At 38.6% G+C, this 15,680-nt stretch overlaps 1 protein-coding gene across 2 annotated transcripts in view; it reads left to right on the top strand.

The window, feature by feature from the left end:
- NME7 (NME/NM23 family member 7) overlaps nucleotides 1-15,680 on the top strand; it is an 88,844-nt gene that overhangs the window by 13,662 nt on the left and 59,502 nt on the right. Inside the window, exons 1-4 of one of the 2 annotated variants that reach the window (XM_064721704.1) lie at nucleotides 3,383-3,438; nucleotides 3,661-3,768; nucleotides 7,078-7,244; nucleotides 12,356-12,466. In XM_064721704.1, coding sequence (XP_064577774.1) covers nucleotides 3,421-3,438; nucleotides 3,661-3,768; nucleotides 7,078-7,244; nucleotides 12,356-12,466 — 404 coding nt within the window. In that variant the 5' untranslated portion in view covers nucleotides 3,383-3,420. Of the gene's footprint in view, nucleotides 1-3,382; nucleotides 3,439-3,660; nucleotides 3,769-7,077; nucleotides 7,245-12,355; nucleotides 12,467-15,680 lie in introns of those variants that run through there. The other variant, XM_064721713.1, reaches the window with a different exon arrangement.

Here is a 15,680-nt window from a genome sequence, read left to right as displayed (position 1 = left end):
ACTAGTGAACGGGTATGTAGGAACATTGTTTGCCATACCAGTTCTGTTGATTGAGTGGTGTACTGATTGAAAATCAGTGTTCAGAAATTAGAATATCAGGTTTATGAAGGCTTAAACATTTTTTGCAATTGTCACAGTATGTGATGGAAAGTGGACAGTTTTTTGTGTTTGGTTTTTGCCTTCAAAATCCTACTTCATTAAATAAGTAAATAAAAGTTTCTGTTCTCATTTAAAAACCTAATATGTACTCACTTTTAAAAACTTACATTTTGAAATTGTTTGGCATTTTTGATGACTTGGAGTGGCACTTTGACAGCAAAGCCTGGCAAGGGCTTCCCAAAATAAGCTCACAATATCATGACTGTATTCCATATTGTCTTTTATCTGTTTTAAGACTACTTGCACAAATCTGCATAGTAAGATCAGAGTCCTACCTGATTTTAGGTACCTGTATTTTAGGTACTTATTTGACAGGGTCTTCAGTTTGCTTTCAGTGTTGAATTTCTTCAGACGCTGTAAAGTGTCTGCCTCTAAAGCAATTGACATGTTCACAAATATAATGTTTCCTGTTAGAATGTCTCCCATAAGCTTTGAACTTTTTTCTGATACTGTTTTATTGTAATAATTCTATGTCCATACAGCAGAGAAAATTCTAGTTATGGCTTAGGAGAAGCTTTAGAGGCTTTATTTTGGTCATTTTAGAAAAATACTAGGTCTCCGTATTTTCTGGATGCATAACAGTTATGGATTCAAGCTGTCCTTCTTACTGATAGCATTTTCTGGGTATTTGGGGATTAGCTCTGCAGTTTTTCTTGAGTCTAAATAGCATTTATTACCTTGCTTTTGCTTACAATGCCAAAAGAAGATAATACAGAATGGTGATTTCTGCTATTCAGTGGCCAGCAGGGCTTGCTGAATAAGAAATATGAATAGCTCAGACATTGAATAAAGTCTTATAAAATAGATTTCAGATTCTTAATGAAAGTCAGATTCTTAAATCCAATGTTGTGTTAAAAAAAAAAAGAGGCCATTTGTCACCACATGAGGCACACAATGCAGTTTCTCACTGTAAACATGAAGGTGCTGATGATTGATACTGGTGACTAAGTTAAAAAATCTGATGGTGCTTTCTTTGATTGTTCACATAAATACATTACTTCCCTGAGACAAGTAATTTACAAATGTTGGAAGTTTTACTTAAATGAAAATCAGTAGCTTCTGTGGCAACTGCTACCTGGAAAATATAGTTGAAAGCAATGTTATAGCATGAAAAAGTAGCATGTAGTAATGCAATTATATGTCTTCATGTTATGAAGAGGCACTGATTAAAGTGGTGCATCTATTTTATTTCATCCATTCAGTAGTCATTTTCTGGAGGTAGTACTTGAGAAATGCCCCATCACTGGGAGTGTTCAGCGTTGGATGGGGCTTTGAGCAATCTGGTGTAGTGAAAGGTGCCCCTGCTGCGGCAGGAGGGTTGCAACTGGGTGATTTTTAAGCTCCCTTCCAAGCCAGACCATGTGGAAGAGGTTTTGCAGTGACTTCTGTGAGCCAGAGAGAAGTTTAATAGGAGGATACATGTCTACTACTGAAAGAATTTTCTACCAAGGTCATTGACATAGAAACCAGTAAAGAAAAAAGGATAAATTAAGAGAAACCTGCAACTGCCAAACTGCCGGTTCCAATAAGCACTTTGTTTGTCTTTCGTGACAATGAGTAAAGTGTAAACTTACAAGTTTTGTAAGAATGTATAAAAAGTATGCATGCTATAATAAAAACAGGTTTGAAGCATTCTGAAAATGGAGTGTGTTGCTTTGTATTGTCTCCATCTCAACTACGACAAGACCATTCCATGGTTCTATGGAAGTGGACTGTTTCTCTTTAGACAAGCTCTTTGGCTGAGATCTGCTTCTCTATAAAATCCATTCTTGACAAGGTGATGGTCAGCCAAATCAATTGATCAATATCTTGTTGTCCAGTAGTGTGAGATTGAAGTTGAAATCAGTCTGCCAACCCTAATTACTCCTTATTGCCTGTATAGAAAAATCAGGAGTGAGTTTTGCCATAAGACAGAGTGTGTTCTGATTTGCATTTCTCCAGAATGATGGCAGTGGCAGTAATGATGCAAACACATCCAGCTCAAGCAAGGGCCACAAACCAGACTAAGTCACTAGGGAGTTTTCATGCTGGATGCTGCACGTAAAAGATGAGCTTAACTCTTGTCAAAGGCTGCAGTGTGTGCTGTACAGATAATACAGAGGTTGGAGTAGCTGATGCTAATATGGTTTCCAGTGCTGCACAGCCTTCTACAGAGAGAAATGGAAACTTTGCATCCTTCACAGGGCACTGTGCTGCCCTCGTGGCATAAGTGTTTCTGCAGTACAGTCATACTGTGTTTGCAGTGCAGGGAGTACCATAAGAGCTGACAGAAAGGTGGTGCATTTGCCCATGGTGCTAAGAGCTACTAGTATTCATCGCATTATAAAATTCTGAATTTGTTCTTCATTATCTGATTCTTCCCTGCTACTGCTTGTCTTAGCATTTTGGCCTGCAAAAGTGTTTAGTCCTAAGTCAGTGGTAAGCTGAAGATGCAGGAAAATTATCATTCTTTTCCTGCTGGTGTTTAAGAATAGTCATGGAAGCTTACAGGAACTGTCTTTTTGCTTATTAAGTGATCTTTGTAAAAACTGAGATGCAGCCCTTCTCTAAAATCTGAAGTATGGAAGAGGCCCACATAGCTTTAAAGTTAAACTCCCAGGGGTTCCTCAATATTTAAAATGTATAAGAAGAGTACAGATATGTGTAAAGTGTGGAAGTCTGTGATGAGACCATGCTTGCCCTTACAAGTAGCAGTCAGATTTAGAGGAGATGTGGGAGTTAAAAATTTAGATCTCCATCTAACTATTCTAGATATCAAATAACTGATACTGCATCAATAACTAACAAACATGTGCCACTAAGAGGAATGAGAATTGCACATCCGTGTGCTGTGCCTTGCCTTTGTTCTTGCTTTGCTGGGGGCTGTTATCCTCTGAGGATGAGGCATGGAGAGAAGCTACTCATGTAGTTACACTTCTGGAATTACTGCAATCCATTTTCCTCATCTGCACTCCTTAGGGGCAGAAAATGAGTTGTAAATGAGGTTGGGCTATTTATGCTTTATGCAAATTTCAGGAAGTTAAGTAGTGAATCAAACTAATGCTGTCCTTAACTTGAATACTTTTATCTCATCATTAAGAGAAATTTAGGTATGACTGTTAAGGAAGAGGAAAGTGTTTCCTTGTAGGATGTATAGAAGATGTGTTAAAAGTCTGTAATATAATTGTAGGTGAACACATCTTTTTTAAGGAAAGAAAGTAAATCAAATACTTTGACTAAGTTGAGAAGTCTGACAACAACTTCAGCCGTAGTCCATGCTCCATGACTGGTGAAATCTGGGTAAGTTATGAGATTGTCTGGAAAACTGCCATGATCCAAGTTTCATCCTATTTAAAAGATGATAGCTAACAAATGAAAAGATGTCACCAGCTGTGGTAGACAGGAGATAATATGCAGAGTGTGCAAGTCCATTTACAAGTGATTTTTTTTTATTTATGTATTTTTACGTATAGACTATGTATGCTTTCTGTAATAGCCAGTTTTGCCCTTTTTTTCTTCCAGAGTCAAGATGAGAGATATGCTTTCATTGCTGAATGGTATGACCCAAATGCTTCACTCTTTCGGCGTTATGAACTTCTGTATTATCCAAAAGACTCATCAATTGAAATGGTAAGGATGTAAGAAAAAAAATCTGTTGTCATAAATGTAATATCCAATTAAATAGTTCATAAAATGGCAAGTCACTGCCTATACCTAATAATTTTCCAGGTAAGAAAATTGAATTTAAAATATATCTTGCTCAGTTTCTAAAATGAAAAGAAAAGCAAGTAAAGCGTGTGGAATAGCTTTCATATTTATGATTTTTTTTTTCTTTCTTAAAGCTTGCTTTGGTGTGGAGAGATTATTTTCACAAATCTGTTTATATTCAATCTCTACTTGGGTTTCAGAATTGAAACTCAGCAACTCTGGCCTACTGCTTCAGAAGAGTAAGCTGACGCTAATTCCAAACAGGAGACTAAGCTTCAGCAGGAATTCCAGAAGTCTCTGAACAGTAAAGTGTAAGAGATTCTTACCAAAGTAGAGGAAATGGTAAATTTGGTTTAATGAGAGGTAGGACATTTCAGACAGCGAGGTCCAAATTTTTTCATCAGTGGTGCTTGCACAGACCTTTCTGATTTGTCGTTCATACAACCAATCCCATTGCTTATTGAGAGCAGTGAAAACCAGCATTTTGCAGTAGCAGGCACGTATATAAAAATATAATATGTACTGTAAAGATAATCCTCGTGCCAACCAATGTTTCGCGCTTCCTTTTAGGAATGATTTAAGTGGCATGGATTAGTCCATTCCATTTCTTAGTGAAGAGTCTAAGAATAGCCTGGATTTGGATATTCACACTTAGTAATTTCATGATCAAATTTTAACTTTCCTGCTATAAAAGTCAACTGCGGAATAAGAAATCTAGAGGAATTGACTTTTTCTTACCCAAACTGAAGCAATAATACCCAGTTGTGTGAGAAGATGCACTTTGCACTGATTACTAAGTTAGTTCGTTGTATGATGTCTGTATGTGCAGTTTTCAAAATGTGAGGTTTCTAATTTTTATTTCCCAGAGACAGTTTAGCTGATCAGTCAGGAACTATAATAATCTTCCTACAAAACCATGTGTAGGCTGGCAAAATAAGTGTTCATTTCACCTACACGTCTCAAAACCAAGAGCTTCCAAGGTGTTCTTGGGCTTCTTAATGCAGTACCTGTGTTTTGGCAGACTTTTGTGTTTTGTTGGTGTGCTCTTAGGTTAAAGTATTGTGGTGTGTATGCAGCCACAGACTGCATTGCAACAGCACAGGAATTAGAAGAACAAAAATGTGAACACCCTTAGAGAAAGAATATCTCAAAATCACTTTTGGGGATGAGTTTGTGGACAAATATTACTTTTAGAATTATGTTCTGGATTGTTTATTTTTTATTTCTGCAGAACTTGTTGATTTTTTTTTTTTTTCATTTTTACTGCCTTATTCTTCTGCATCTTCTAGTTCTTTCCTGTGGAGATGACAACCTGGTCTTACCTCTAACATATCTGAGAGAAAGGAGGTGATGGTAATTAACCAGCTTTCCCCCACGTATGAGGAGGATGTTTCATCCCCTTCCTCTCCATCCCTGACAACAGCTCTCCCTTGTCACACACCTCTTCTGCAGGTGCAGCAGAGCTCTTGAAGGCTTGTGTTATATGAAGTCCTGAGCTTAACTTTTCTTTCTGTCCTTCCTGTCTTGTTTGTGAAGTAGAATGCCGTTGTGAATAATGAGAGAAGTTTCTAGCTTGCTTTGCAGCTGTATGAAGATAGCATAGATTTTTGTCAAAGGACAGCAAGCAGTTCTCTCAGTCAAACTGCATCTCTTGACAGAGAGGCCCCATTCTCCAAGTCTTCCACAGATAACAACTCTTGTGAGGAATTCTTAAAGCCTTAATAATGTTTCTTCCTACAAAAGATTTCTTGAAAAGAGAGAAGAAATCTTTCAAAAGGACAGATTCTTATCAGAGAACTATTTTGTTTTGGGTAATTTACTTCTACATGTACATGGGCAGGAGTGGAATAATTTAGTTTATAAAAAGATCTTTTAAACATATTCAAAAGTCCACTCTAAAGAGGAATCCTTTAACACAGGTAGATCCCCTTTTCTTTTTGAGAAGAAAAAAGCACCTCGGGGTGCCTTTCTAGCAACCATTAGTGAAATAACCAAGCAAATACTCAGATTTTTGGTCAAGATATTGAAGAATTTGCTTATGGTTGAGGCAGGCTAATAGGCTTCTTGGCAAAGTCCTGGTGAAACAAGTAGCCAAATTCAAGTTGGTTTCTTTGATTTTTTTTTTACCATGTTGTCATTTCATTCCCTATTGCACTTGAATAGTGAACACTTAGTAGGGGCATGTATGAGGGGCTAAGGACATATCAGGAGGAAAGGATTCTTCCTTACAATCATGCCTCAGCAGAAGGCAGTATCAAAATAATTTGCAATTCTTTAATCTGCAAAGTTTTGGCTATCCTGAAAACAATTACAATTCTTTTAGCCTTCTAACACGACTGTATTCACACTTTTCAGAACATGGAATTTTGCTTTTAAATATTTTTTCCCCTCCCAAATTTGTAGGAATGATGTTCTTTCTTTTAATGCTATTCTAGTGGATACACCATTGCAGTGGAGGACAGCAGCTGCAGGTTGAGACAGAAGGGGAAGTTTGGCCTGAGGAGGACAAAGCTCTTCCTTTCATAGGCTTCCACTTCCCCAGGAATTGGAAGGCATCTGTAATATCTACTTGCAGTGAAGAAACTGTTCAGCAGGTTGACTTCTGTGCTTTGCCAGCCCACCCAGAAAAGTACACAATAATGTCTGGCTTCTTGCTTGGAGTGATGATACATAAAGCTGAATTATCCTGACAGGCTTTTGAGCTTGCAGCTCTAGGCAGTAAGAACATCTCAGCCAAGTGTTGCAATCATCTCTCCATCCCTAATACCGAGTCTTACGCAGTCAAATTGAGCATAATATCACTGGAATGATGCCCTGAAGAGGAGGCCTGCCAGTGTGTATCCTGCTCATTCTGGTGCAAGCCACTGGGCTGTGAAACAGTACGGATGTGCTGGGGGAACTCTTAGTGAGGCTGGACAGAAGCATTCACCAGGCACCTGAACCTTTTATCACAGCCTGAATTAGAACAAGCAAATTACAAGCCAAAAAAATTTCAAAGAGAGCTCTTAGCCTGAGACTCTTTAAATGCAATGAATTTGTAACTGTTGTTTAGTCTTCTAAGCTTTCTTGGTACACTTGCAAGTTCAAAGGGCTTGGAATTAAATTGATTAAGTGATCAGATTCAATCCCATAGTACTAAGGAAATTTCTGACAGTAGAGTAAAGATTAAGCTGAGTTTGCCCACAACTAAATCTCTTGCTTAGGTAGATTTTAATCTTGTTTTTGCTGCAGCATGATGTGAAGAACCGTCGCACGTTCCTGAGGCGCACCAAGTACGAGAGCTTGCACCTTGAGGATCTCTATGTGGGCAGCAAAGTCACGGTGTTCTCCCGGCACCTCACCATAGTGGACTATGGCAATCTGTACACATCTCGCAAGCTTGGGAGCCGCAAAGAGAGGTGAGAAGGGAGATCTTGGAATCTTGTGCTTGGGGTTTTGAAGTAGATGTTTGCTAGAAATGAGGTTTCTGTACTAATGTGGGCAGAAGAGGAGATGGCTGCATGTTTGTATGCAGTTTGAAGGGATCTGATTTTCTTCTGGCTGCATAGAAGCAAAGTGGTACTTGCAAGGCCAGCTTCTCTATGGTGTCAGCTGCTGGCTTCTCTAGGTATCTTGGGAGAGAAGAGGGGGAGGAGGAAAATGTGTCCTATTCAGCTTTGTTACTCAGCCCGGGCAGGCACCAGTAGGGTTCTTGGGATTTGTGGATTCTCCTGGGGCAGAATTGATGTGGTAACTGATGTGTGTTGGGCTTGAATGGCCTGGACCTCATGAAAGTTGCAGCTGTCTCTCTGGGATCTGTGCAGAAGCCTAGTGCCTCACCAGTCTGATCTACTCTCTCTTAGAAGTGATAAATGAGAGTACTAGAGGACTGCTCCCATTCTCTGTTGTTTTTCCTCACTGTGGAGATTTTTTCTGAGAATTATTTTCAGCTTCTCTTAAGCTCTGTATGCATGAGGACAGAAAGTACAGTGTGAGAATGTCAGTAAAAATTATAGATTTGTTTGTTAAGATGAAGTTTGGTTTTGTTTCTTAAGATGAAGTTTGTTTATCATGGATGAAGATAAGACATAATATATTTTTGATTTAAAGACTTGCTTTGGAAAAGATTTTAAGACGCCATCTGAGAGCACATATGAGGACTAAGAATACGAGAACACTAAGGTTAATTTTAAGCAATTTAGATATGGTTTAATGGCAGTGCAGGTAATCTCTGAATTTGCAAATTAGTACACTTTTATAATTTCCTCTGGCCTTTTTGAAAAGAACACGGAACATTTTCTTAGGTATGGTATTCACTGAGCCTTAATCACTTGCTCTCTTGCTCCCTCCTAATAAATGGACTTGTTTTAAACTCTTTTTGGAGAGTTGTACATAACCAGACAGAGGAAGAACTGCATGTTTTAACACACATCTTTGTCTTAACTGCACAAAAAAAAAATCGCTGTGAAAATACATGCCATAATATTTTTTCAGGAGTTCTGGTACTTCTCTAAGCTGGGGTTGGGCATGGTGAAAGAGCAGCAAAGGAGGTAGAGAACACAAGGGGATGGATTCTGTACATGTGGCTACTCTTTCTGTTCCTCAGTGCAGCTTTGAGTAGATTGTAAAGATTTGGTAAATCTTTATATCAGTGTAAAGTTGTGTATTTCCTACTCTGCCTAAACTAACATAATGCCTGGTGCTCTTGCAGTGCTCCTGCAGTTGCACCAGGAAAAGGCAACTAATGATAAAATGATGTTTTCTTTAGTAGGAGATGTTGCAGTCTACATGGCAACATTTTAATTGTGTTGGTCTTAGGAGGAGGCAAATTTTTGTACTGCTCTACAAAAGGAGGAAAAGGCATTTATGACACGTCAGCTGTTTGGAAAACATTTTAAGAATGTTGGCTGAAAGATAACATAGATATTCATGTGGTGTTACACATTCAGAATAGCCCAAAGGAACATAGTGAAAGGTACCTTACTCAGGCAAAGGATCCTCAAAATTCAGTGTCTTCACAGAAGCTTTCACTGAGTAAACAGGGTCATATTAAAAGAGTTTCCTTGGGCAAAAGAGTTGCCTGTGAGTTGTCTTTTTGGCCTGTTCCTAGCAGGTTTTATAGCAGTTATTAGATGTAACAAAATTTATGCCATGCATGATAATTCCCAAAATAATCTGCAATTGGAATTATATTAATAATTTGAAGGTTGCTGTATGAAGCAGAATTTTTTTTTTTTTTTTTTGCTGTTGTGCTGTACAAGACTACTGGCAGATCAGTTTGACTTTAGCAATACATTCTTTGGTCACTCAATGTGTCCTAAGACAGGCTCAGCAGAGGCTTTTGAGGGAGACTGTGGAGTGAATATCTAAAAAATCTTGAATGTTTTGAGTTAGGGACCTTTACTTTTGTCAGCAAAACAAGTGAATGGGACCATGGGTACATGAGATACAAAACAGATGTGTAGAAGAAGGCTAGATTTACACAGGCACTTTCTAGAATTAAGCTAGAATTATTAAGACAGTTTTATTTCAGTTTCTGTCTCTACTTTTCTTAAGTCTTGGGTCAGTTTTTCAATATTGTTGTATTTAAATGTTCTGCATTTCTGTTCCCCTCCCAGTGTATCATAAGAAAACCATCACAAACAGTGACTGAAATGGTTAGGTCAGCATGTGCTTACTTACAGTGTGCCACATAAGGAATCACTGGCATGGGACAGGGCTTTCTGTTTCTGTAGCCTTGTGATCCTGGGTGGTTGTAACCTGAGGTAAACATTTGTCTGACCAGTGTGTCCTGCCTGAGTAGGCATTACTTGGAGTCAGTATCACTGGTATTGAAAATGATGTTAGAAAACTTGTTTGTCATGCAGAAATATTTGTGTTCTGTTTTGAATGGGATATGTTATTCTTATGCTTCTAGTCCTTGACATAATCAGCAATTCTTCCCCTTCAAGACATAAGCTACTGTACGTGCAGCAGTGCTATTATTAGAAGTAAGTAGGTCTCAAAAGCATAGTCACAGCATGCTTTGTGCATTGTTCCTTTGATCAGTTCTTATTTGCTGTTGTTTCAGTACTCGTTGTGGTACTGTCACACAGTCCCTCTGAAAATGTAAGCAATGTGAGCTTAATTTTCCTTCTTTCTCCTTGGCTTCTCGACACTAAGCAGTTTTCAAATCCGCAGACTGCACACTGCAGACTGCATCATGCCAACCCCATCAAATGTATTCCTAATTAAAACTAAAAATAGGGCACATGAACCAAAATCCAATCTCAGAAACAGGCCTTAGCATCTGCTTTTTGTATCCTGCTTACTTCTGAAAAGTTCACACCGAAATGCTACAATTTAAATATCAGTGTCAGACAAAAGACATTACAAGGGTTGCTTATTGCAGTTTGCATTACCTCTTCTAGGTAAATTGCTTCATAATGCAATATTTCTTTGCAAATTTGTAGGAATTGCACTATTACTAAAAACCCTTGAAATTAGAAAAGTAAGGGACAATTTATTTCTAGCATTACCAGTTTGTCTCAGACAACCTGTGTAATAACATAAATTCAAAAAAGAGTTCCTTGAGGAAATGCAAATGGTGCTGGGGAATCCCATTCCAGAGGTTTGATCCTTATTGTTTGTGGGAAATGAGAGTGTAGAGAACCTCTTGTGCCAGCATGCAGGTCATGCATTGTGTGGTTCTCATTGATCAAACATGCAGCTGCTTCTCCTCATGGGCCTCGATTCACGTGGTACACCATGTGATATGATAAATAGTATCACAAAATGAGGTGGAGCTGTGAAATCCTTGGGAAAGAGGGAAACAGGCTCTAAAGCTGCATGGAGTATGCTGGCGAACTGTGTTCAGTGTTGGTGAGAGGTCAGCCTTTCCTGAGAGGTCCGCCTTTCCTTCTCTGAAATGGGGTTAAACCAACTGTAGCCTGTGCAGCCTGGACTGAAGCGCCGTGTTAGTTGACTGCTTCCATGCAGTTTCTGGCTGCAGCCTTAGTCCATCAGTCCTTTTGTATCCTACTTCCCCATGTGTCTGAGCCTGAGGTGCTCTGTGTATGGGAGCTTTGTGGTGCTTGAGGAAATCTGTTTGTTTCTGAGCTCTGAAGGTCATCTACGCCTCTCCCTTAGTTGCAGATAAAATGTCGCATATGTTCAAATTTTCCTGGTTACATTTCCTGGTCCTAACACCTCCCTTGCTCTACATTTGCTGTGAAATAGTCTGTCTCTTGCCAAAGCGTCTGTCGATCTGGGGTCACTTAAGGTTCAGAGCAAATGTACTGGAAGTTCATCCATCTCCTATAATCTCAGCACATTTGCCCTGGCTGGAATATATTGCTGCTAACCTAAGGGCTACTTTCCATGCTATGCTGGTATATAAAATAGGAAATTTGCAATTGTTTGTGTTTCATTCAAGGAAGTACTGCAATAAAAAATTCTATCTTGGAGAGCCTTCTTTATTGGAAACAGTGTACAAGATGGAAACTGCTCCCTAGGATTGTCAGAGATGTGGCGTTTCTGAGATGCAGGGTTGAATAAATCTGTTGGTTTGTAAGCCGAGCACATTTGAAGCTGACTCACCACAAGATGAATGCAAACAGAAAATGCAATTTTACAGACCTTCTTTTTGAGCTTGTTATTTTTGATTAATAATACGTTTAGCGCTGATGGTGTTCTTGGCGCTGTGCAAAGCTCACTAAAATAGTTCTGGCCCTGGGGATGTAGAGTGTAAAAAGATAATTACCTAGAAGACAAGATGCACTTGGAAACAAAGATGTGGGGGAGAGTGTAGAGATTTTTGGATTGATGTCCCTTAGAATACAGAATATAGCTGTCAGTCAGTATAAGAGATTAAATACCTCCTCTTCCATCCTTTTATTATGTCTATTAACAGTGTCATCTATTTGGCATGCACATTCTATACCATGAAGTTTTTGTACTGTAACAAGCACAAGAGGATCTTCTTCTCACAGAGGTCTTCAAGTATTTTAAAAGTATAAATAAAACAATCAAACTCAGACTTTGAGTTTTATGGAAGAGGCACATGTTCGACTAACATTTTTTAACAGGAATTTTAACAACTTCAATTTTATGTGTATGATTAACATTAGGGAAAAGGGAGTTGAGCAAGCAGAGGGAGAGATTAACAATTCAATTGTGTTCTGACCCAGACTGAGGAGCTGTTGAGATACCAGTTATCTAAGGAAGAAGTGGTCAAATCGTGTGCTCTGAGAGCAAAGGGAGAAGTTGGTAAATAATAACTGCTGGTGGAACATTGTGAGCTGACTTGGGTTAGAAAGCCAAGGAAATTAAAATGTGCAAACCTTGTTCTTATCAGAATAATGTGTTGCACAGGCATTCAAGAACAGAATGGAAATTGATGAGACACTGGGACAGTGAATATGTGGCGGTGACAGAATTTCTCTTTGATGTGCTGTTTTTTTGTCTGAATATGAACCAAACATGCACACCAAATGCTCTAAGGGAAGTTGTGTTGACTGTATCTCTCTAATATATTTTTTTTCCTCCCCAGAACACTGGCTTTGATTAAACCTGATGGAATGCGTAAGATGGGACAATTATTTGATATCATTATTAATGCTGGATTGACAATAACTAAGGCCAAAATGATGCTGCTTTCAAGGTAAGGAATTCTTAAGGTTAGCTCTATTGTATCTAAATATTTTTGCAATTAAGAATTTTCTCTAAAGCTATTCTGTGTTGTCCCATCTGTCAGATTGATTCCAGTGGGTAAAAGAGGTAACTCATGAAACTCATCAGTTTCACAGTTCTGCAGGTTTCTGAAAGTATTTAGAGATTTAAACTAAGTATCAAAAAGTGCTGTGCAAATGAGTATGGGTGATGAAATACGTCATGTCTGTATGAACCCAAGGTGGCTACCAAAGCTTTAGCAATCCAGCAGTGTTTACTGCTGACATGTCTGTGTCCTCACCTCCAGGCTTCCTCATACAGGCGGTATTGTTCTTTGTAATAATGTTGTCTTTAAAGTATTTGGTTTACTTGCTCTCAGTAAATCTGTTGTCTTAATTTTTGCTCTCAGATTTTTTGCTGGAAGTCCTAGGCAAAGCAAGTGATCTTCTGATGGTGCAGGGTTGGACAGGTTTTACTCATGCATCTTCCTAATACCTCAACTTTCGTTGTTCTCCACTTCTTAATGAGCCCCAAGATTTTAAAGGAAATTTTTTCCATGCTTCAGAGGAAAGAAGAACATAATTAATTTACCTCAGAAGACTTTCCCAAAGTTGCTGCATTATTTTTACATTGCTGCTTTGCCAAACCTATTCGTATGCAACATGTCTTTTGAAAGAAAAGCTATCTATCTTACATAATACCATTTTCATGTATTCTTATTATTTATGTGAGAGGTCAGCAACAATTTTTCCTTCACTTCAGAACCTTTTTGGCTTTCTGAAATACTGATAAAATCACTAAAAGACTTCCTCCTCTGGATACACCTGCTGCTATATCTGATGGTAGTGATTCCAGATCCTCCACCCAACAACTCCAATTCACGAGTTCAAACATGTTCTAATGTTCCTTTGCAATTCATAATGTTCTTTCAAACTAGCTTTTTGTTTGCTTCCTCTCTCCTGCCACATGAGAGATTTGATCCTGAAGTGTTGTTTTGGGTGGTGCTTTGTTCGAGCATCTCTCTGAGAAGTCAAACTGTTGAGCCAAGTCACATGCTTTAGAGTTGACACACTGAAGGGAAGAAATGGAGACTTGAACTTTTACTGCCTACTGCAAAATAAAAATTTCTGGTTGTCTTGTATAATTGAAATTAATTATTAATAAGCACAAGAATGGGCTGTGATACTGAATGTGTTTAAATAGTGTCTTGAGTATTTTGTGGTTTCTCTGCATACCATCTACTCAATTTCTTGGGGCTGTGCCATTTTAAAATGATAGAACTATGGCTTTGCCAAAGTCTTCTACCCTTATATTTCTGCAGGCTTGCTTGTTCAAATCATCATCATCATCATCATCATCATCATCATCATCTGCTGTTTTCTTTAAAGGGATTATTAACAACAGTTGTCTGTCAATCACTGTTAAGTAGATTCATGCCTTCTGTAGAAGTGGTAGTGAAGATATGGAAGTGTGGGCAGGCACTTGCTTCTTCAGTCTCTTCCTTTAATCCTGTGTCAGTTCAGTCTGTTATACATAGGTGAACACTGTTTTCCATTATTTGAAAACAGAGAACTAATAATAAAATTTAAAAGAAACTAAGTTATGCAACACAACTGCACTTTGATATTTATTTCAGTGGGAATTGTTAACTGAATAGTAGAGCTCAGTTTGTTTCAGAAACAGACCTCTTGAATACTTCTTTGCAATCAGAAATGGTCATACTTAATCTCTTCACATACCCTTTTCATATTTCCTCTCCAAAATTCTTTGGTGAATTAATTTCAGAAGAAGTTTTCTTGTGAAATAATGAATTGTAGGCAAACCTTTTGCCCAGTGTAGGCTTGAAGCATGAGATTGCAAGAGTTCTGGTGTCTAGCATAATTTTTACATCATGCTTCTGCCTTTGTTTGAAAAGGAAGGAAAGTAAATGTACTGTATGGTTGATAAAAATATTTTGGATTTTGAATGGCTCATACTTATACTGAACTAAAAGCAATAAACCAGGAATTACTCAGGTCATTTTGATAAAAAAGCTGGAGAAAAATGTGACTGTTCAAACATGGATAAATGTTAAGAAAATTAAATTATTCTTATGTTCTTCTTGATGTTATTTCTTTCCTCTGGCAATATTTGGTTTAAGTCTGGACTGCAAATGGGAGAGAGGCGTCAAAAGTTCAATTTCAGATGACAGAATTATGCCTTTCTTCACATTTGGAATCTGTTATTTGAAAAATATGCAGGCAATTTCTGTCAGTAAAGAGAGGTGCTGAAAACGAGCAAACTCATGGAGACCAGAAAAATTTAGAAGACTGTGCTGCAGGTAAAAACAACTTTCCAATTTGGAATCTCACCCTACAGCACTGCTTTATTATGAACTCTGTACCCAGAGTAGAGGTCAGCAATTTTTCTTTCTTTCACTTGTCAGTCCTCTTGAGGAGCTTGTCCTTCTCTACAAATTCCAGCTTCAAAAAGTGGCACACACCAGAATTTGGAGCAAGCCAATAAGGAGCCTGTGTTCTCAACAGGATTTCTGAAGCTTCAAAATAGCAGGTTTAGAGCTGAAAAACTTCATGGATTTTTCTAGCTGTTGCCATGCAGAAAAGGCAGTTCAGTAAGCAAGAGTAAAACGTGAGAAGCAGCTGGAGAAAAAGACAGGGACGAGAGTAGAAGAGAATAGGTTGGCTGGTGGCAGGGGCTGGTGGGGTCAAAAGCCACAAAGCTGTATGTCCATTGGTGGATGGATGGTAGCTCTGCACTGTAGCGGTCCCCAAAACCTTATGGCTGGGTTGCTGAGCCCAGTGCGGGTAGGACCGTGGCTGTGGGAATGCAGAGCTTGGGAAGGGCCGCCACCCTGTCTGAAAAGGACATCTTTTTACTTCCAGTTCCTGAGGAAAGGCTGAGTAACAGCTGTGCTGCAGACACGCTGGGTATGCCTGGTAGCCTTTATTTGCCTGGCTGTGTGAGGAGACCCTTGTTGGTGACAGAGAGAGATGGGGAGACTAACTTGGTGATTAGAATCCGATTTTATTGTGGGATACAAATGCTTATATATTATTTCAGGGAGACCTGTAATGTGTACTACAATGATTAGGTTAAAAACACACACAACCTTATGCATATAACAACATGTCTTGCTTGCAGAGTTTATGGAATTTTCTTTTTCTGGTAAACCCATTTGATTTATTCTTCTTACAATCTAGGTCTAA

Source organism: Zonotrichia leucophrys, chromosome 1 (assembly GCF_028769735.1).
Source record: "Zonotrichia leucophrys gambelii isolate GWCS_2022_RI chromosome 1, RI_Zleu_2.0, whole genome shotgun sequence".
NCBI lineage: Eukaryota > Metazoa > Chordata > Aves > Passeriformes > Passerellidae > Zonotrichia > Zonotrichia leucophrys.
Note: the sequence above shows the minus strand (reverse complement) of the source record. Positions and strands in the feature narration are given on the sequence as shown.